The 23,905-nt window shown below is 41.4% G+C and overlaps 1 protein-coding gene across 1 annotated transcript in view; it reads left to right on the forward strand.

Annotated features, from left to right (window-relative positions):
* LOC138786489 (uncharacterized) overlaps nt 1-23,905 on the forward strand; it is an 89,167-nt gene that overhangs the window by 49,963 nt on the left and 15,299 nt on the right. The window contains exons 40-46 of the mRNA XM_069963473.1: nt 20,674-20,882; nt 21,001-21,144; nt 21,906-22,062; nt 22,230-22,257; nt 22,341-22,446; nt 23,502-23,594; nt 23,814-23,877. Coding sequence (XP_069819574.1) covers nt 20,674-20,882; nt 21,001-21,144; nt 21,906-22,062; nt 22,230-22,257; nt 22,341-22,446; nt 23,502-23,594; nt 23,814-23,877 — 801 coding nt within the window. The remainder of the gene's footprint in view (nt 1-20,673; nt 20,883-21,000; nt 21,145-21,905; nt 22,063-22,229; nt 22,258-22,340; nt 22,447-23,501; nt 23,595-23,813; nt 23,878-23,905) is intronic.

Here is a 23,905-nt window from a genome sequence, read left to right on the forward strand (position 1 = left end):
CAAAGATATGTAGAGATTTTGTAATTACCATTCTTCCTGGAGCTGGAATTGTTTGGTAGGATGGAGCTTTTCCTTTGTGCATACAAACAAGTTTGCTGGCGGGATCATATAAAGTCCACTTGCCCACTAGTAAGCAGACGGGGTACACCGATCACATGCACTGTATGTATACTATGTTTATCTGCAATGCTATAAATTGATTTGATGAGATAAAATAGATTTACTTCTCCCTCCATCGAACAATTTCTTTGTTTGAAGAGACACTCTTGGCATAACTCTGACTAATGATAGTCTATAGGCACTTCAGATGTAAATGTCAGGAGATTTTCCAAGAATATGTGAAGAATATTGACCCAAACATGGTGTAAACTTAGCCTAAGGGTCCTCTTACATGAGCACATAATTGCCTGTTATGAGCGCTGATCAACCCAAGTCAATTGGCAAGTCGGCTGGGGCTTGTTAAAAGGAGTTTTTAGACTGGGCATTAGTAGGGATGTGAGCGGCTGCACAAATAATCATTCATAACTTACAATTGCTCAGACAGCTGTTCACTTCCATCATTGTCAGCAACATATTCCCTGTTTACAAGCGGAGTTTGCTGGTTCATTGGCTGAACGCAGGACCTCTTGCATGACCATGAACGAACAACGTTCCTACAAATGATGATGTTCAGACTGTGTAAAAGGTATTATCTCAAGATTACAAGTTACCACTAAACACAGGAGTCTGACTGCTGGGGACGTACATAGGGATCACAAAAACAGGGGCTCCTTAACCCTCCTTGGGAACGGACTGGTGGTTTAGCATTCACGATGCCACTCCATTTACTCACTATGAGGCTGTGTTAACACACAGTAAAATAATGCCAAAATATGCCCATAAGGTAAATATACGGCCATATTTTCAATATAAGGCTATGTTCACACAACATATGGACAACTATTATTGTTTGGCAAAAACAATGGCCGTTGTTGCCTTGAAAATTGCATTAAAATCAACGCACAACGACCGTTGTTCAATACATTGTGTAAACAACAGCCGTTGTTTGCATTGACTTCCCTGCAACCCTTTTCATTATGAAAGGAATGGCCGTTGTTTTAATTAAAACCATCGGCTATCCTTTTCATAAAATGTACATTGTGTGAACATAGCCTAATAAGCCTACGTTTGCTTTTATATTCATGTATGTGAACATAGCCTGAGACTGCTGCCATAGAAATTGAACGGCTCAACAGGGCGAATTGTCAACAGTCACTTGTTTTAGTGGCAACCCTGTTCTTGTGCTCTGTAGATGACCCAGCATTCAAACCCACACCCATCCTGGGATAACCCCATTAAAAGTGACTGCATTTTGACAACAGGGGGCCATTAATTTGTATGTTAATACATAAAAAAGTCTCCTATTTATACATGGCAATGGAAATACCATGATCTGACACCAATCATTAACATTATAAAAGTATCACCATAAACAGATGGCAGTAAATTGCCACCATATTAAAAGTCAAAAATCCCGCCTTAGGGTACGTTCACACTTACCAGATCATGTGCAGATTTGATGCTGTGTTCAGTTATTTAAATGAAATCTGCTGCGGATCTGCTGTGGATATGCTGCGGATCCGCAGCAGAAAATACGCTGCGGATCCGGTAAGTGTAAACGTACCCTAAGGCTTTGTTCCAACAACGTCTTTTTTTGGAGTCCAAATAACGGCTGTTATTTCATAGTGAAGGCCGTCATTTTTACTATAACAAACACTGAAATAACAGACATTATTTGGACTTAACGGCCAATAAAAGACATTGTGGTAATAAAGCCTATGTAGGTAAAACCCTAAAACCCCTGTAAGGGATGGCAGATCCACTGCAGAAAATGTGAGTGGCGGAAATCTGCATGAGGTTGATTATGCAGCAGGTATATGGATTTTTACCAATCCCATAAATTAGAACAGATTTCTACTGTGAGGTTTGAACATATATCTATTTTCCACTATCAGTAATACTTTACTAGAACAAGTCCAAAAAAGAAAAAGAGCTAGCACCAGAGTTTATGCGTGACAACTCCGACTACTCATGAGCTAGGACAGTCATTGTGAGGGCAATCGGGCAAAGAAAAGGCAGCTTGGAGGTGCATAAAGCTAAGTACAGAAATCGAATTAATAAATGAAAAAGTAAAAAGACCTGGCACTCACCGACTGCTGCAACCGCAGGAGCGTCCAGGCAACAGGCTGTTTCACATGCAATCAGCACGTTTCATCAGGCCCAAGGTCCTTGGGCCTGATGAAACGTGCTGATTGCATGTGAAACAGCCTGTCGCCTAGACGCTCCTGTGCTCATCTCCCTTCCCTCAAACACACTGAAGTGATTTCCGAATAAATGGACTATGTTGCAGCAGTCGGTGAGTGCTAGCTCTTTTTTTTTTACTTTACTAAAACAATTACATAATATTTGATATACAAATCTAAATAAGGCTATATTCACACGTCAGAAAAAGGCAAAAGGCGTCCGCTTTTTCTATTAAAAAAACATCCATTATAGCCGTGATTTAACTGCAGTGCATTGAAGTCAATGGACATCCAATGCACACAGTGTATAAAATGACGGACGTCATCTGTGCAGACAGCAAAATAACGATCATATCAATTATTTTCAGACATCTTTTGCAAACGTCTTTTATTTTTTGTTGTTCACACACAGTTTTTCTTTTTTCACCGTCCTTTATTTGTTTTTACTATGAAATTCAATGGACTGTTCAATTAAATGTTGTTTGAACATAGCCTAACACAGGTATGTGCTTAATATGTCATGCATGCACTACAATTTTACACAAAGGCAAACCCCCGCCTAATCCAGAATAACATCAACTGCAAGAAGAAATGTAAAAAAAATTTTGTTAGTAAAAACAGTGAAAGGATGGTGAAAAAAGAAAAACTGTGTGAACAACTAAAATATAACGTCCGCTGTTTGCAATAGACGTCCGAAAATAATTGTCATGATCATTATTTTGCCTTCCACGCAGAGAACGTCCATTATTCCATTGACTTCAATGCACTGCTTTGAAGTCAATTAAATCACGACAAGTATTAAATGGTTGCAATAACGGACGTCTTTTTAAATAGAAAAAGCGTCTGCCTTTTCCCTTTTTTTGACGTTGTGTGAACATAGCCATAAACTGCACCTATGTACAAAACCCCAACAATGCAGCATCACAACAAACATGTTCACCTACCTCTGCCATGTCCTAGGTGCCTATAAGAGTTAGATCTTGGTTGGCAATGGAGAGTGACTGAGGGAGGCTGGTTTCCAGCTGGAAGAATAACAATCAGATTATTCAATTACAGTAATGTGAAGGGGGGCACACGTATGATCTTATTACACTGCTGCTGCCTATGTGTAAGGAGCTGTCATAGCTCAAAGGCACCATGTGTCTCGAAGGCTTAACCAAACAATTTATTTCCACCTGCTAATACCACACCACATATGCTGCCAGCATTAAACAAACAAAAGTCATAGGGCACGCTGGCATTATACATTAGTACCACCAAGTCTGATTCTGATAAGGTGCTCACCCTATAGACTAGGTCATGGTATGGTGGAATCTGGACTCTCAGCTTACTTTATGGTTCTACTTATCTTCTTTAAAAAATAATAATTCAAATTTTCCACTATGTTTAACTGTGTCTGTTGCATAGCAATGGACGTTGTAAAACTGCCGTCCGCCAGGCTGCATTAAGGACGCTATCTCTGTATCCGCTGCTGCAACATTTATTTTTTAACCCTGACTGGCAAGCACAGTCGGGTGTGCCCGCAAATCAGTTTGCCATTAACTTCAATGTAATGTGCGGCTACTGCCGCACATTACATTGTGTGAACAACTATTATTTCCAGACGCTGTTCCCTGAACAGCGTCCGGAAATAATAGGCAGGTACATTATTTTAACGCCTGTTCCAAAGAATGGGCATTAACATAACGCTGTGTGAACACAACGGGCGGCATTGCCTTGACTTCAAGAATGGCCGCTGATTCCATTGCAATCAGCGTCAGTTCTTTACTGAAATCTAACGTTGTGTAAACATAGCCTTAAACATACTATTCAGTAGATTGTTGTGGGCTTGGGCCCCCTAAATATGTAGTTATATCTATATATGAACATACAAAGGCTTCAACCCCCTTAGACTGCTTCAGTTAATGTATATAGTATAGTCATAGTTATTAATGTTTTTGTATATCCTTCCTTTATATTGTGTGTAGCAGAGGGTATACTGTATATACTCTGTTACGTAACAAAGGCTAAAACCTAAACTAGTAAACAACATTAGACATCTTTCTGTTACCTTTGCCTCACTTTTCCATGGGTCACCTAACATACTCACCTACGTGACACCATTGTTCTGTCCCCATACCTGTGCCCTTGTGGGGTTTGTAGAAGTCTGAAAACTTAAGCACGTTCATTCCACTTTATTCCTCCCCTGGGATACTGATTACCGGCTCCGGCAGATAGTGAGGGGAAACTTAGCCCCCTGGCACGTCAAAGATCTCAGATATTAAATGCCAAGGGAGTGCTAATCCAGCATGTGTGAAATGTCCACCGATGACATGTGCCTCACAATGGATTCTTCTCGCTGTCTCCTTATAATACTCTGTATTTTGGGATATACTTTAAAATGTTTTGAGCATACAGCCTAAAGAAACCGGCTGATAAAACTCCATACATTAGAATTAGTAGTTATTTGTAGGACCCCGGGGTCAGGAGAAATGTCCTTAGTGAGCGGAGACAATGCCAGTGTATGCAGCCAATGATTTATGACAGGGCTTAGTTGTTTTATAGTGTGAATATTTAAAGAACAAGACGGAACAATATTCGCATGACAATAGAAAACTGTTGCCACTTCCATTCTTACGAGTCTGTTGTCACATATAGGGTCCTAGCTTTAGTGCCCTCCGCCCTTTTGTATATAGAGGTCATCCACTGATATGTATTTCTAAAAAGAAAAATGGAGATGAGATGACATGGCTGATGTTAAACTGGATCATTGACACATCGGGCTGTCACCATAGTATAAATATGACTTTCAGATGTTCAGTTTATTTAGAAACCAGAGAGAATTGCCTGGGAAATACATGGGAACACATCGTACATGAAGCAGTTAGTATACAGCCAATAGTATATAGAAGAGGCCATACTATTTTTTACATGCCTCTAGTCTAAAAACTTTGGAGCAAGGTGGATATTAAACCATATGATTTTATGATTCCGGGATGGCTAAAGTAGAACTGGCTCAGTTGCTCCTAGCAACCAATCAGATTCCACCTTTCATTTTCCAAAGAGTCTGTGAGGAATGAAGGGTGGAATCTTATTGGCTGCTAGGGGGAACTGAGACAGTTTAACTTTACACAAGTTTGATGAATCTCCCCCATAATTTTTAGTATTTTCTACTATCTTTGCTGATCATGTAGTGTGGATCAGTTCACACTGACTGTGCCATTCCACGACCAGTGTTGGTATGTGTTTTTTAAGTGGGTTTAAAAAAGTTTTTGTGCCCAGTGGCGTAGCTACCATAGAGGCAGGGAAGGCGGTTGCTATGGGGCCCGTGGAGGGAGGGGGCCCAGGGAAGATAAGAGCCTCCTGTGTCCTTTTGCTTAACCCCTTATTTACTGCAGTGTGTAAGTGACCCAGTGTTCTCTAACATGCTGCGAAACAAAAAAAGGGTTAATACAGAAGACAATTGGCTCTTTGCTTGACTACTCTGATAACCTATGACCTCTGTTCTCTGAGCTCCTGCAGAGGTCAGGGGTTATCAGTGCAGGAGTAGAAGGAGAGAGCTAATTGTCTTCTGTATTAACCCTTTTTGTGTTGCAGCATGTAAGAGAACGCTTGGGTCACTTACACACTGCAGTAAATAAAGGGTTAAGCAAAAGGTAGTCTGCACCTGCACCTATGTATATAACCATAGGATTCTGCCTCTGGTCACAAGAGAATATTTTTTTTTGGCCACATCACCAAGTGTGTGTGTATATATATATATATATATATATATATTAGTGTGCAGGGGGCCCCATGAATCCTAGCTACGCCCCTGTTTGTGCCTTTCATTGTATAGAAAAGCATATACATACTAGCTCATTGGAGGTGTAGCCCTTTTTTCAGTTTTTTTGGTTGTTTGTGTTCATACATTTAGATAAAACTCCTCCAATCGTGGTGAAATTAGCTGGACCAGCTGATCATCTAATATGTCTTCTGAGATATCCTGGCCAGAAGCTGGCGCGCGCACCGTGGAGATAGGTCCAGCGTCCATGGAGAATGAATGGCGCACGGCTCCATTCATTCTCTATGGACGCCGGACCCATCTCCACAGCACACGCGGCAGCTTCTGACCGGGGTATCTTCGTCCCGGGACCAGTTCTGGGAGCGGGACTCAGCCAGATGAGGTCAGTATAAGGGGATCTAGCTGGAGGTCGGGAGCCTGTCACGGGGGGTGACAGGTCCTCTTTAAGGCCTCATGCACACGTTGTAAGACAGTGGCCGTTCTGTGACATGGCCATGTCACAGAACGACCGCTGTCTGTTAAGTTCACCCCGGTTGGTACTGCAGTCACATTCGGACGTGCCTGCACTCCAATTAACCATAGGAGACAATGTTAAGTACGTCTGGAGCTGCACTTTACATTGTCTGCACAGTCAATTTTGTGCGGATGCTATTCAATGAATAGCAGCCGCACAAAATTGACATGTTAGTTTTTTGTGCAGCTGCATTGAATCCCATGTATGTATACACTACGGCCCGGATTCCATAGTAATAAAAGCGATCGGCTGCTGTCATTAAATATAGGGCCATTGTTGCAAACCTGCAACAACGGACGTATTTTAATGAAAATATATGTTTTGCCTAGTGGTGTATGACCATATTTTAAGGTAAATTATCAGCAGGTTCGTACAGTACAAACCTGCTGTTATGTACCTGTTGTGGCAGAGCTGCTGACTCCAGCATTTTTTTCGGTGGCGCCATTTTAGAGTATTTAGATCCTAAGGAAATATATAAATTAGCCTGTTTGGTGCACTGTCCTGCCTGCCTGCTTATGCATATATAGCCACATCTCTCTCCTTGTACCAGATCTCACACTTACACAGATGAATATGCATAAGTAGAAGGGGACGTAGAAACAGCAGTGATAGGCTGATTTACATACTTGCTTAGGATATATGTAATCAGGGTCGGACTGGGCCACCGGGGAGCCGGGGGATCCCCCGGTGGGCCCCACCCCCTCCTCCCCCTTGCAGGGCCCTTCCCCTAAGCCAGAGAGGGGCCTCCCCTTTGGAAGCTGCCTGGTATCGGGAGCTCCCACACTGCTGGGTGAGTTAACCACCGTATCAGGGCCCGTTCTTTCTGCAATCATGGGCCCTCCCCTCCCCCTGCTCACCTGGCTCCTTACATCTGCTCCCATCCTCAGCGCTGCCCTCTTCCTGCCTGTCACAAGATGCCGAGAGCAGCAGCAGCAGCAGGGCCCTCTGTCCCCCCTCCCCTCTGCAATCACGTGACTCTCCTGTTGCTGTGTGCAGTCGGTGCACAGGAGATGGGGAGAGGCTGCAGGCTGCTGTGCCTGGCTGGGAGAAGAGAAGATGGAGACAAGAAGACTGAAGCTTCCTGCCCTGCTGAACATGTGAGTGTGTGTGTATATACTTGTCTATCTTTGTCATCAGTGTGTGTCTGTACATGTGTCATGTGTTTATGCATGTGAGTGATATATGTGTGTGTGTGTGTGTGTGTGTGTTTTCTATCATGTATATAGTGTATATTATGTAATGTAGTTCTATAGATGGTTTATATGTGTAATCTGCATGCTTTTGTATCTGTGTATCCATGTTGGTGAGTCTGTGTGTGTTAGTATGATTAGATGTATATATGTAAGGTGTGTTGTGTCTGCATGTTTGTGTATGTCTGCAGTATGTCTATTTGTGTATATATGTATACAGTGTGTATGTCTGCAGTATGTCTATTTGTGTATATATGTATACAGTATGTATGTCTGCAGTATGTCTATTTGTGTATATATGTATACCGTGTGTATGTCTGCAGTATGTCTATTTGTGTATATATGTATACAGTGTGTATGGCTGCAGTATGTCTATTTGTGTATATATGTATACAGTATGTATGTCTGCAGTATGTCTATTTGTGTATATATGTATACAGTGTGTATGTCTGCAGTATGTCTATTTGTGTATATATGTATACTGTATGTATGTGATGAGAAGTTCACACTTTGGAGGTCCAGTTGTGCAGGAGATCCGTGAGGCTTGGGCTCTGATCAGCTGAGGATTCTCACATCAAAGATGATAGGTGTTGTAGTTGATATAACAGTAAGACTTTAATCAATGGATGACGGGTTTCATCAAATGAGATCATCAGATCTATTGAGGATTCCCTTAGAAACACATTATCCATTGATTTGTCTTACTCCTACGTCTACTACAACTCCTATAATCTGTGATGTGAGAATCCTGACTCAGCTGATCAGCGCCCAAGCCTCACGGATCTCCTGCACAACTGGAACTTCTTCTCAACTATTGTATTGACTCAAAAATAAAGATATAAGCAGCAGACACAAGTCGGATAATGCCCCCCTCACCAGACTGCACCCCCTCCACAGCAGCAGCAGTATTAGTGATAGGTAGGATAATACCCCCTCACCAGACTGCACCCCCTCCAGAGCAGCAGTATCAGTGATAGGTAGGATAATACCCCCTCACCAGACTGCACCCCCTCCGGAGCAGTATCAGTATCAGTGATAGGTAGGATAATACCCCCTCACCAGACTGCACCCCCTCCGGAGCAGCAGCAGAGGCAGCACTAAAGTAGTAAAAATTCTTGTGATTTTATTCACACCCTCTAGCGCGATGTTTCGTTTTAGCTCTGAGTAAGGCAAAACATTGCACAAGAGGGAGTGAATAAAGTCACAAGATTTTGTACTACTTTGCTGCTGTCTTCGCTGCTGAATTATTGTACCAAGTCTCCTGGTTCCGTTGAAAGGGCTGCAAGGGCATCAAGGTGTACAAACCACCGCTAAAGTGACTGGCGGTATTGGGCTTGTAGCATGACCGCCCAAGGTGAGCAGCAAGTTTAGCCACTTACACACATTTGTTCTGCAGTAATAAGCTATGTGCGCCGCATGGTGTTCTCTCTCTTCTACTAGTAGATGTATAAAATGGCAGATTACATTTTAAAGCCAGGTTTACACGCTGACCACTGATATGCCTTTCAAGATGGTCCTTTAAAGTCTTATTCTAGCCCAACACCTTATGGTGAGGCTAGAATAAACCGTCATGGGTCTCCTCTGCTGGAGATTGTAATAGAGGAGCAGACTAGATGGTCATTTTTTCCTTCATCTTCTGAGGCTGTGTTCACACATGACATTTTTTATGTGTTTTTACAGCAATATTGTTGGAATTTCATTAAAGTTTCTACATAAATGGTGCAGTTTTACCACAACTGCATAAATCAGTAACAACTGTATAAGTGACTGGCACTGCACTAGCATTGCTGGTCACATACACAGCTCAATGCAAAGTCGCTGTAGTAACGTGAAAGGTTTGGCGCTGATTATGTCTTTATATATTGGGTGGGCCCCAAGAATCAATTTCCCTGGTGGGCCAAGGTACCCCAGTCCGACACTGTATGTAATACTCCATTTAATACTCCAAAATTGCACCATGGCTAAAAAAAGAAGACCTGCACAGAACAAATGGATCAGGCAGTGAAATTTCATCAAGCCGACTCCAATCTCCACCAACATCTTCGCTGCGAGCAGCGGGTTTGGCCGGCATAAGTATAGAGTGTATAGGGACTTTAAGGCTATGTTCACACACTGTATAACAATGACCGCTGCTTAGCAGTAGCTGTTGTTATACTGGCGGAACACTGTCCAGTGTTTGTTCCTGTGCCGGTATTTCGATGCAGCCCATTCGGGCTGTGTCTGGAAATCAATTAGGCATTGATATCCATACACAGCACAGATGAACAGATTGCATCCCTGCGTGTATGGAGGATTAATAACGGCTGCTGTTTATGAAACAGCCGCCGTTATGGAATGACAAGCTCATTTTTTGGCATGGCTGCACTGAACAACGGCCGTTGGCGGTGCAGTGTGAGCTTGGAACGGGCAGCATCGTATTGATTTCAATGCAATGCCGCTCCGGCTGAAAAGAACAGACGCTGTTTTCAGTTAAAACAGCGTCTGTTTTTTGTTTGTTTTTTAAATAGTACATTGTGTGAACATAGCCTAAGGATGCAATTATTACTGAAATGAAAATGTACCCATAAGTGAGACCAGAACTAGCAAGCAGAATATGGCATCATGGAAAGGTCAATCGGCTGAAAATCTTGAATCATATCTACCAAGCACCTGTGCTTTATAATAAGTAAGATCATAAGGCAGTAGCTGTTCCTAAGTTGTGAACCTAGGGTCCATTTACACAAAAAGATTATCTGACAGATTATCTGGCAAAGATTTGAAGCCAAAACCAGGAATGGATTTGAAAAGAAAAGAAATCTCAGGCTTTCCTTTATGACCTGTTCCCTGTTTGTAGTCTGTTCCTGGCTTTGGCTTCACATCTTTGGTAGATAATCTGTCAGATAATCTTTCTGTGTAAATGGACCCTTAGCGGCCTATTCCATGGAGCGATAACCGATTATCACTCCGTGGAATAAATACAATGATAAGCTAATGACAACAATGTAGCAGAGCAGCGTGAGCGATCAAGGATGAGTGGCATCTAGTGATGTATGTGCAGGTATAAGTGAACGTACAGCAAGTAACATTAGTTTAGTAACTCAGCCATGTCAAGGCACTAGACATGATATTGTAAGTAATATATCCTTCTGTTAAAATCTCATGGCACAGTATTATCGGCACATGGTCATTTGTGAAAACTGCATTAAGATTAAGACCTAGGGAAATGCCTAATTACTCTATAATCTGCTACATCCTCACACCCGAGATGGAAAAACTGTGACATGTGGCCTAATAAAGCTAGCTGACCCCCCTGATCCTGTTGTATCCTGCCTCACCACACGTTGTATGTAAGTCTCATACTGTATGTAAACAGGTTTTAGAAGCGTAGAAGGGTGACTTTATTCTGTGTCGATAATTCGCTTAAGGTGATAAGTTTCTGCAAAGTGTTACCCTCGTGACGCACCCCTCTAGCTATTTGTACTGCTTTTATCTCTAACAACCTATGGATTGGAAGAGAGATTAGTAGCAGTTGCAGACAGGGCTAACATATGTTACAGAGGAGTGTTGTGTTCCTATGGACGTAATGTCCTTTATGTAATATCAGCCACTTTATTGTATTGAGAAAAGGAAATCCACTGGCTTAGAAGTGCAAACTCAGTTTCCAAGCAGATAGGACTGAAGGTGATAATGACCTTGTGGAGTTCCGTGTTGGCATAATGCCATATCTGATAGTCCTGGCTCCAAACATGTCGTATTCACCTAGCTCTGCTAGCTCGGCAATCCTTACTGTGGTGGGAAAGTGAGATACCTTTTCTTTAGTTTCTGCTCTTTTCTTTCAGGAGGTGCCACGGCTTTAATACCCGGTTTCTCTGAAAATAAGACATCCTATAAAAATAAGGCCTAGTAGAGATTTTGCTGAATTGCTAAATATAAGGCCTCCCCCGAAAGTAAGACCTAGCAAAGCTTTTGTTTGGAAGCATGCCCCCCGAACAGAACAGCAGGGCATGCAGCTGTTATTCTTTTTAGCCAGCCACTGTTGTCCCCTACCTTCACCGTCCATTACAGAGCAGCTGCCTGCAGGACGTCCACAGCCGTCACTTTTAAATGTGCAGGCAAGGCATTAAGAGGCCCATCGCCTGCCACGATGCTTGTTGTCCCCTACCGCCAGATGTAGAGCTGCACACAGTCTGCCATTATCCCGTCAACTGCTGCCATACTGTATGCTGTCCCTGCTGTGCTGTATGAGTGTGCTATAGTGAGCTCCCCCTGGTGGCCGGAAGTCGCCATAATCTGTTCTCAGTCTCTGCTGTGCATGTGACATGGAAAAATAAGACATCCCCTGAAAATAAGACCCAGCTCATCTTTGGGAGCAAAAATTAATATAAGACACTGTCTTACTTTTGGGGAAACACAGGTAGTCCATGTTATGTGAATAGGGTCCCTGCCATCAAGCCTGTGAAAGCATAGCTCCAAGCAGTGTTCTTGCTTAGAGTACCACCGCTGGGCCCTAGTTCATTGCACCCCTTTTTTTTGTATTTCCTGAAATCTCCACAATACTGAATGGAAGGTCAACTGGTGTCCGAAAGTTATACTGATATGTAAATTACTTCTATTAAAAAATATAAGCCTTCTAGTAGTTATCAGCTGCTGTATGCCCTGCAGGAAGTGGTGTATTCTTTTCACAATGTTTTCTGATGCCACCTCTATCCGTGACAGAAACTGTCCAGAGCAGTAGCAAATCCTTTACTGCTCTGAACAGTTCCGGTTATGGACAGCAGAGAGCACTGTGCCAGACTGGGAAGAATACACAATTTCCTGTAGGACATACAGCAGCTGGTAAGTACTGGAAGAATTAGGATTTTAAAATAGAAGTCATACATAAATCTGTTTAACTTCCTGACACCAGTTGATTTAAAAAAAAAAAAAAAATACTGTAAGGAGCTGTAAGTCAATAGGAAAAAGATTCTGCTGTATGGCATAATATCCCTTTTTAGCATCTTTTTAATGAAAAGTACAGATTGTATAACTTAAAAGGGAAACTATCAGCATATCTAACCTCCTGATATGTTCTTATAGCACACAGGCACTGACATGTTTTCTTACCTTGATCCTCTGTGCCATGTCCATATACTGTAGTTTGTGGTTGTGTAGTTTAATCCATATGCTAATTAGGTGGTTTGGTGCACTGGGGGCGGGACTACTACCTCCCCCCCCCCCCCCCACACACACTTCTGTTGCTTGTCCTTTTTTTTTGGGCTCCCCTAGCCAAGTTTTTCTGCCCAGTGCCTAGATTGTTTATATGTTTTATATAAGTAGTTTTCAAAGGGGTACTCCAGGCTAGGGGGCTTTTTTTGTCTATGGCCGCGGTGGAGGTGGATGAGGGCAATGACGTCCCCTTACCTCCTCGGTTCCAGCGCCGTGTTCCGGATTACACCACTCCTGGTCCGCACTGCCCGCCCGCCCACTGGTCTCTGACGCGGGAGTGAGACGTGACGTTTCAAGTCCACTCTTGAATCCCGCCTCTGCCACTGATTGGCTGAGCGGACTTGAAACATCACGTCTCAAGCCCCTGCAGCCAGGCCAGGTAGCGCGGACCGGGAACGGCGTGATCCGGGTCACAATGCTGGAACCAGGGAGGTAAGAGGACATCATTGCCCCCATCCACCTCCTCCCGGCCATAGATAAAAAAGCCCCCAGCCCGGAGTACCCCTTTAAGTAAGAGGGAGTGGGGTGGTGAAGGATAAAATAATTTGCTATATACAGTATTTCTCTATAGTCTCTCTAGGAGTTTCTTTATGGTCTAGGACAGGTAGTGCTAGGTAAGGAAAAATAGGCTGATGGCTTGGAGGAGTGGAAGGTGTTAGCCAAAATAATGGAGAAAGGGTAGTACACTAAGTGGGAGATTTATCAAACATGGTGTAAAGTGAAATTGGCTCAGTTGCCCCTGGCAACCAATCAGATTCCACTTTTAATTTTCCAAAGAGTCTGTGAGGAATGAAAGGTGGAATCTGATTGGTTGCTAGGGGCAACTGAGCCTGTTTCACTTTACACCATGTTTGATAAATCTCCCCCTAAGTGTGTGTATATATTTGGAATTCTCTTGCTTGGCCTTGTTTTGCACTGGTTGATGGAAAAAAGCCTCGGAAATTTATTGTTGTTGTATTAGCAGTTTTTCTATTGAAATTACATAAAGAGTAAAAAAAAAAAAACATGGTGTGAACCCAACCTTACAGCATTGTCACGGGTCCTAGCATTCTCTATGAAAAAATAGAGACATTGTTTGGTGATAGAGGGTTTCCAGCAGTATCCTAGCTTGTTCATTAGTCTGCCTCGCACACATCTGCCTCTGGTTTGATGGCCCTAACAATAGCCGTGTGGGTAGAGGAATGAATTTCTATACATTTACATTATTATTATTATATTCACAAATACAATAAGCCCTACTTATACATAGAGACCATTTTGTCTAAATGTGAATGACATAATCACATAGATTTCTCTGATGGTCAAAAATGGGGGTCTTTGTTTTCTACGGAGCAAAATGCAGAGCTTTGTACAGCTAGCATGGCGAACAATGGTTGCCCTTTTTTCAGCCTCAAGGGCACAAACACTCAGTGTACTGTATATTACTGAAAAACAAGATATTTCAATATCTCAGTGATCTGCAATGGGTGAGTTTACAGCAGATTGGTGCTTTTGTGTTGCTCTCTACAGCAAACAACGCTACCTGTTTTCAAGGCTGGAAGGCGTGCATTTCTACTGCGCTAACCATGTACATGACGCATAGTACTGAGTATACTGACTAGATTGTATTGATACAATGAATCATCTGAATTCCACCATAGTGTTGACTTTACAGCTAATACATTTACCAGTTTGCTGACAAACAAGAAACACAAGTGAAAAATTGTGATCAAATATATATACATGAGGAAGTCTAGACCAAACTACATTGCCCTGCCTATGCACACATTGATAATACAGCAGTTCTCAGCTACAGACTTAGGTTCACGCTATGTACAAATGACGGCTGTCTTTCATAACAACGGGTGTCAGTGCGCAAACAACGTCCGTTATTTTGAAATGATCCCCGTTGTTATGAAAGACGGCCGTCATACAGTGAAGATTTAACAAAAGAAACAACAGGGAGATTGATCAAACCGCTGTAAAGTAGAATTGTCTTAGTTGCCCCTAGCAACCAATCAGATTTCACTTTTTTTTCCCGACTCTTTCCTGGATCTTTAAAAAACGAAAAAAATGGTTGCTAGGGGCAACTAAGACAATTCTACATTTGCAAATCCTTGGACAGTTCATACATTTTTTTTCAAGTCACGTCTCGAGCCTGCGTCAGACACTCGGAAGCAACCGGGAATCGGGGACCAGAGCGTCGCGATACGGGACCCGCCGCTGGATCCGGGGAGGTGAGTGGGCGTTTTTTCTCTCAGCCACCTCCTCCCAGGCCAGATCCAAAAATAGCCCCCCCCCCCAGCTGGAGTACCCCTTTAATTAAGATAATATAGGGACAGACTTCTATGTTTCTGTGTTTTGGTTTTGAGTAAATACTTGTAATTACTTTTGTTTTTACTTTTAAAGGGAACCTGTCAGCTTTAAACCCCTTCAGGACCGGGCTAATTTTCGTTTTTGCGGTTTAATTTTTTTCCTCCTCGTGTTTAAAAGGCCATAACACGTGCATTTTTTCACCACATGACCCACATGAGCCCTTATTTTTAGTCTCACTAATTGTACTTTGCAATGGCAAACTTAACTTTTCCTTAAAAATCAGAAAAAAATTATTTGTGCAGTGAAATTGAAAAAAAAAAAAAAGGAATTTGTTTTCTTTTTTGGGGTTTCGTGTGTATGCCATTTGTTTGATAGTAAAACTGATATGTTATATATGTTACTCAAGTCAGTACGAATACAATTATATGTAATTAATATCACTTTTCTTTTATCTGACTGCTTTTAAAAAAATTAAATTTAAAATCGCTCTATTACCATGCTTATAACGCTTTTACCCTTTGGTCTATGGAGCTAAGTGAGGTGTCAGTTTTTGCGCCATGATCTGTTCTTTCTATTGGTACCTTACTTGCATAAATTCAACTTTTTGATCACTTACAATTACTTACAATTTTTCTTGATTTCATGTGACAAAAATGCGCAATTTAGCACTTTGGCGGGGTTTTGCGCTTACACTGTTTACCCTGCGAGATCCAGAATGTAATAATTTAATAGATCGGGCGATTTCGCATGCGGCGATACCAAATATGTTTGTCTATTTATTTTTATTTATAAAATTGGAAAAGGGGGGTGATTCAAACTTTTATTAGGGGAGGGGATTTTTTTTATTAATAAAAACACTTTTCTTTTTACAGTATACATTACCCTTTAGTCCCCCTGAGGGACTCTCAATATTACTGCAGTGATCTCCCATAGAGATCACTGCAGTATACTTAATACAGCAATGATCAATCATGGCCGAGTCAAGGAGCGGCCGGTGTCTTACAATGTGTGAACATAGCCTAACATTGTACACTGAGCAGTTTTACTATAAAGTGGCCAACCTCTTTAATAAGGCAGCATAGCCCCTTTGTTGACACTGTATTTGCAATGGGTAATAAAATATACCTATCAGTATACCTTAAGTAGGGGAATTGTCTAGTTCACCCAAATCTTAGATGCATAGAGATTTCATAGGATGCTGGAGTCCATGAAAAATCTAACAAATAGTGTCAGCATTTACCTATATTGTGTTCTTTGTGTCTCTTATAGGAAATGACCAGTAATATTAATAAAATAAATATTAATTAAAAAAAACATTTTCCAAACTCAAATTAAAAAAATGTAAAACAAAACAGCAGAGAGGCAATCTATCTGTAGAAGACTAGGTAGAATTTACAGCCCTTATGGCCCTGGAACACAATAGTTACACAATGAGTATTGTGTTCTGCTGCTGCATCTTTAAATAACTTTCTGGAACAAAAGGTTGCGAAGACAGAATATTGCAGTGAGGAGCGGGTTCTCCATGTAGACAGCTCAAGGCCGCTTCATCTCCTGAAATAGCTTCTCACTCTCACTCTGTCCATTGTCCTGGCCTCAGGAATGCACACAAGTGGATCCTAAATCCAGCTCTTGCAAAGGGCAGTGGGGTCAAGGAGTGGAGAGGAGGGGTAAGGGTGTGAAATTTTAAGAGGTACCAGTCTGTCCTTACATGGCAAACCTTCTTTTTTTGTGTCACTGTCAGCTCCGCACAATCTGCTCTGTGTCATTCAGGGGTTGTGTTACACAGACGCACACACTTAGGCACACACCCACACCCTAAATGCAGAAACAATGGTCAATAGGTGAATGGAGCTGGGTTGGACAATAGATTTAAGGAAGGGGGGGGGGGAGTCGTCCCACAATAGACTTAGATGACATGTTCCTAATAAGGTAGGAAGATGAGAGTATAAGAGAACAATAGAGGGCACATGTGCTATTGTCACCAAGGCAGAGTGAGCACTCAGGTCTGGGGTAAGTCCATTGGGCACACACACTGCAGGTGCACAGCTCTTCTATAGACCTATCATGACTTTGAATTGAGCAACTTTGTATATAGCAGAACATTTTGTCTGTTGTAGTAGTTAGATAGGGTCCTAGTAAGTAATCGCCAAGATTGGAATGATATATTAGACACCAGAACAGATGATATATCATGTAATGGTGAAATGGGTTGAGTATAGTGACATGGGATACTGGTGAGACACCAAATTCTTACAATTCATTGCCATTCCTATAATATTCCTCCCACATCCAAGTCCATGCACAATACACTTCATTATGCCTATGTAAGTTTGGCTTAGAATTAAGCAAGATGAACAGAGAGAACAGCCATACACACAGCACAACATCTGACCTATTAGTTTTGGCCTTGTGGGTAAGAATAATAACCATTGTTAGCATTGGAATAGTAATTACATAATAACTGATATTTTATTTCTATGTAATATTCTCACTTATATGCCCTTTTAGGCATGTTGTTGTAATGGAGGGAATTCTTAACAAACATTGACATTCACTTAATATGCTTAGTTTACGATGTGCCGGTATGCAGCAAAGTCTGTCAGTTGAGGTTTTCTTTTACCCATAGTACACCTTAAAGTGTTATTGTGGAGAAAAAAAAATATGTCATATCATCTGGTGTCAGTAAGTTATACAAATTTATAAAAAAAAAAACTGGTACTTATCAGCTGCTGTATGTCCCGCAGTAATGCAGTCTTAAGTAGTGCTCCCTGCTGCCACCTCTGTCCATGTCAGGAACTGTCCAGAGCTGGAGGGGTTTGCTCTGGGGATTTATTCCTGCTCTGGACAGTTTCTGACATGAACAAAAGCTGCAGCAGGGAGCATTATATCAGACTAGAAAGAACAACGCAACTGGGGATTAGAAAGTATTTTTATTCCTGCGGAAGACCACTTTAAGGCTAATAGGGGTCTCTGAATGTCTGCAATAATTAATCATGGATCCTGAGTAAAACACAACTCTCTCATTTCTTTACAATAGCATAACATGTTATATCCAGAACTGACTATGTATTGCTATCACTCAATTGTCCTTGTTCAAAAAAACCTATTTTGAATAATTGTAGAAAAAAATAGGGATGCCAATATAGGTGGTAGTTATTAAGATTACTTACAGTATATGGGGGAGTGCAGGGATAAGAGTGGGCATTTATTATTATTATTATTATTATTGATTTATCAGATATGAGTGATAGCTCCTAATGTATATGTAATTCTTTACCCAGCTCTTCATTCTACACTGCTCCTGTAATGTTATGTAATGTTAGAGGATAGCAGGATATAAATGTATTTTGTTCATCTTTTGCAGCGTACTTATCTATCTGACACTCTATTCATTGACTTCTCATCTATAAATATCTGTGTGCCTACTCTCTCTATCACTTTATCATTGGACCCTTATCTCTCCCTCCTCCATACGACTCTGTCCTAGATTCGACAATTCATCCTTTATATCTTTCATATATCTTTGTTTTGCAGAACGTGTCTTCTCTCTGATCCCGTTATTAAAAACAAGGTAAGAAAAAGTCACCATTAACTATGTCCAGTACTTCTGTCTTGTTTAGTCTTTCTTGACATATTCAGCAAATTATCAAAATGTGGTCATTGACAATAATCATGAAACCAGTATATATGGATATACAGCATGAACAATTGTAACTGATCATCTACATAAGTGGTTTCCAACCTGTGTCTAGCTGTTGTGATACAGTTACCAGTATGCCCTCCAACCAAAGCCTACAAGGCCATACTAGGAGTTATAGTTCAGGAACAGTGAAGAGACACTGGTTAGAGACCTCTAAAGTACATCATATTATGTTATCTAATCTATCAGTATCATGTTACAGAGCTGGAGAAGCTGAGCAGATTGATATACAGTATATCTTTGTGGGAAAGATTTGGTATAACTTGTAATTTATTGATTCAAATTTCTGCTCTTTCTATTCTTAGCAGATTGCTGGACATTGTTAATTAAAGGGGTTTTTCCAATTTATAAGTACTGCAGGATAGAGAATAAGTATGAGATTGCGGAGGGTCCAATCTCCATGCCCCCTGGGGATCTATCATGTCCTCAGCCTACAGCACTCAGATCTTTCCAGCGACTCCAAAGAGAATGAATGGGAAGCACGGAGGTCAAACCCCCCGGCGATCTCATACTTGTCCCCTATTCAAAGTATTTTTAAATTAGAAAACCCCTTTAATGATATGATCACTAACTGAACTACTTAAGTATGTCACACAGTCATTGTAATTTAAAGGGAGTTTTCTGATTTTAAAAATACTTGTCACCTTTCCACAGGACAGGGGACATGTGTGGGATTGCGGGGAGGGGGGGGGGGAGTCCAACCTCCATGCCCACCGGGATCTCTCTATCGGTGCCCTCGGCCTACAGCACTCAGCTCTTTCCAGTGGATCCATTCAGAATGAATGGAGCCGCATGTCACACGCCAACCCATGGCTCGATTCATAACAAAGTTGCTGGGTTGCCAATAGAGAGATCCCTGGGGGGCACGGAGGTCGAACTCCCCACAATCTCATACTTCCCCTATCCAAAGTATTTTAAAATAAGAAAAACCCTTTAATGATAGAATTACTAGATGAACTACTTAAAGTGACTCTGTACCCACAATCTGCCCCCCCTCCCCAAACCGCTTGTTCCCTGTGATAGCTGCTTTTATTCCAAAACCTTTCTGGGGTCCATTTGGCAAGTGATGCAGTTATTGTCCCAAAAAACAACTTTTAAACTTACAGCCCTGTGTCAAATCAGCGTAGCCTAGAGTACCCATGTCCTAGGATTGTGACACCCCTCTGTTTCCACCCTCTGCATCATCAGGAATGCCCCTTGAACAATTTCTACTATTCATCACCTGTGTGAACACTGCATATGAGCTGGATCGTTTAGGCACCTGTGCAGTGTTAAGACAGGTGATGAATAGGAAAAATCCTGCCTGGGGGCGTTCCTAGTGATGAGAAGGGACGGAGGGGCGTTGCAATCCTAGGGCACAGACACTCTAGGCCACGCCAATTTGACACAGGGCTGCAAGTTTAAAAGTTGTTTTTTAGGACAATAACTGCATCACCTGCCGAACGGAACCCAGGACAGATCTTGGATTAAAAACAGCTATCCGGAGGTACAAGCTGTTTGGGGGGTCAGATTGTGGGTACAGAGTCGCTTTAAGTACATTGCACAGAGCAATGACACAAACCCTTTTGGCAAGTTTTTAAAAAAGGAACATGTTAGAATTGTGGTGCACAAATTACTACATCTGGCCCCCATGTTATTACATATCACAGGTTAAATTGTTAAGTTTATCACTTTATCAATTAACTTTAGATCTTGTGATTTTTACAATGTCTGTATCCACCTCTCTTTCTTTTTCACTCTTACAGACTTCACAATGGGAGACGCAGCCATGGCAGATTTTGGTCCTGCTGCCCCTTACCTCCGAAAGTCTGACAAGGAACGTCTAGAGGCCCAGACCCGCATTTTTGATATTAAGACTGAAGTTTTTGTCCCGGATCCCCAAGAAGAGTATGTAAAAGCCAAAATCGTCAGCCGTGAAGGAGGGAAAGTGACAGCTGAAACTGCAGGTGGAAAGGTATGGTGTAATGTTAGGTGGGACGTATAAGAAATGGCAACCTGTAACATAGCACAGTCAATATCAATTGTGTCTTACAATGTTAATTTTTTTTATTTCATCTTATTTCTTATACTAGACGGTCACTGTAAAGGAAGGTGATGTTCACCAACAAAACCCTCCCAAGTTCGATAAAATTGAGGACATGGCGATGTTGACCTTCCTGCACGAACCAGCCGTGCTGTACAACCTCAAAGAGCGTTATGCAGCCTGGATGATCTATGTGAGAGACTACAGCATGTTTCTGATTCTGTTGGAGTGCTTTCTTGAATTACTGCTACCACCATTTATAGGTTTATGCTAGGTTCACACCCGCGTTTGTCTCATTCATGAATGGATCCATCCATATTAAATGAACGGATAAGCACAAACTGATGAGCAGACTGATTTCAAAATTATCAGTTTATTTTAATGGTCCGTTTACATTTTTATGGACTTTTGTCCATCTATTTGCTTCAGTCGGCATCTGTTTGCATCAGTTTATATTCCTTTCTGGTTTCTCACTTCTTCTGCACATGCTCAGTGGAAAAAACTGATGATGATGGATAACTTGCAAACGGACATCAACAGAAATAACCTCTGGTTGGATCCGTTATCGTTGACTATAATGTAAAAAAACAAACAAACAGATTCCCACTTTCCTTCAATGTTCAATTTGAACATGAACAAATTTTATGTCTGTCCAAAAAAAATTTAACACTGTCGGAGCACAACTGATGCAAACGGAGCACAACTGATGCAAACGGAGCACAACTGATGCAAACGGAGCACAACTGATGCAGATGGAGCACAACTGATGCAAACGGAGCACAATAAAAACACATTGCATTGGGGAATTTGACGGATCTGCTTGATTCCATTTTTCTTTTTTTTTTTTTTAAACAAAATGGAAAAACCGAGTTGTGGCAGAGGGTAAAACGCTGGTGTGAACCTAGCCCTATTCATCATTTCTTGTTTAACCCATAATTTTCCCTCTCATCCCAGACATACTCAGGACTGTTCTGTGTGACTGTGAACCCCTACAAGTGGCTTCCTGTGTACAATGCAGAGGTTGTAGCTGCTTATCGTGGGAAGAAGAGGAGTGAAGCCCCACCTCACATCTTCTCCATCTCTGACAATGCCTATCAGTACATGCTCACAGGTCTGACACCTTCATCTTTGTTATCTTTGTATGCCTACATCATATACAAGCCTACTGTTTCCGTATTGTTTGTATTCTTACTATCACCTTCAAGAAATTCAACTCAATATGCACATCATCTATAAGCTTTGGAGACATTCAATAGATTTTCTTTCGTTCCTTCACAGATCGTGAGAATCAGTCTATTCTTATCACGTGAGTTTCGCCTTTCATTGTCTAGATCATATTGTTCTAAGTTTAATCACTGCTTTGCTGACTTCTCTTTTCGTCTTTCTTAGTGGAGAATCCGGTGCAGGAAAAACTGTAAACACGAAACGTGTCATTCAGTACTTTGCCAGTATTGCTGCCATTGGAGGAAAAAAGGATATACCCGGTGCCAACAAGGTAATGGACAATACTGTCATGTGGTAAATTAAATCATTAAAAGTGCAAAGATTAAAAAGAGGTAAAACAGTAAAAAAAAAAGAATATATTAGCAGTAACAGTCATAGTAGTAATATTCCTTAGCTATTTGGATGATAAATATAAAAAAGTTAAAAACAAAAAACCTGCTGAAATTACTGCCCTATTTTTAGCAGTTTTTATGCTTTTGAGCCTTTTTAAACTATTTATGCAACCTTTTTTAGACATATTTTATTCATATTACTATAGCTTTTGCCATAGCCAAAAAATTGCTATTTTAATTTTGGAGGTATTTGTGAGCCATTTACAGCCCAAATTACAGCCTAGAATAAGTGCCAAAATGCTGCTGAAAAAAACCCCACATCACATACTTAAAATTATTGTGTGTATGAACATTAACTATAAAAAAAAAATTTCAAATTACTAAGGGGTTATCTATTGACCCTACAGAGCGTTAAGCTGTGTAGTGGATTAACAGACCTCCCACCATCATGTATTAGGCCACGTTCACACAACGCGAGACACCTGCCGTTCTGTGACCCGGCCGTGTCACAGAACGGCCAGAGTTAGTGTAGTTTATCCCAGCCGGTACTGCAGTACCAGCCGGATTAACTTCATTTCTATTGAATTGGGATGTGGGCGCATCTGTGTGTGTCCGTATCCTAATTCACCATTGCACAAAATGGAGAGTGCAGCCGGAGCCGCACACTACATTGTGTGAACTGACAGGTCTGTGCGGCCGCTATTCAATAAATAGTGGCCGCAAGAAAAACTGACATGTCAGTGTATGCACTCCGGACAGGATTCCATTCCTTTCAGCGCAATGCATATTTTGAATTAATCACAGCCGTTGTTGCGATTTGCCGTGATTAATTTAAAATATACGTTGTGTGAACATAGCCTTAATATGATGCCAGGAGAGCTGAAAGAGTTTAAATCTTCGTGGGACTTCCCTGACACAGTCGTGCGGCAAAAATGTAACCAATGATCACAGTAGGTGTATGTGCCTCACCAATAACCTATCATATTTCATTTAGGGAACTCTGGAGGATCAAATTATCCAGGCCAACCCCGCACTGGAGGCTTTTGGCAATGCCAAGACATTAAGAAATGACAACTCCTCACGATTTGTAAGAATCTTACAATACATTTTTCATGCTATCCTAATTCCCTGTTTCTGTTTGACTATCCCTGTGCTCTGCAGACTATTATAAACCTTTTACCTCTTATATACTTACATGTCTTGGCTTTTGATTCTCTTTCTTTACTGAGGTCTATTGGCTGCTATCCTAGTCAGTGATGTTCACTTATTTTGTTTGTGTCTATTTTTCTGTCTTCGCACAATTCAGGGTAAATTCATCCGAATCCACTTTGGGGCCTCTGGAAAGTTGGCTTCCGCTGACATTGAAACCTGTGAGTTTATTCCCTCTGTTAACTATCT

The sequence above is a fragment of the Dendropsophus ebraccatus genome, chromosome 3 (genome assembly GCF_027789765.1).
Source record: "Dendropsophus ebraccatus isolate aDenEbr1 chromosome 3, aDenEbr1.pat, whole genome shotgun sequence".
Lineage (NCBI taxonomy): Eukaryota > Metazoa > Chordata > Amphibia > Anura > Hylidae > Dendropsophus > Dendropsophus ebraccatus.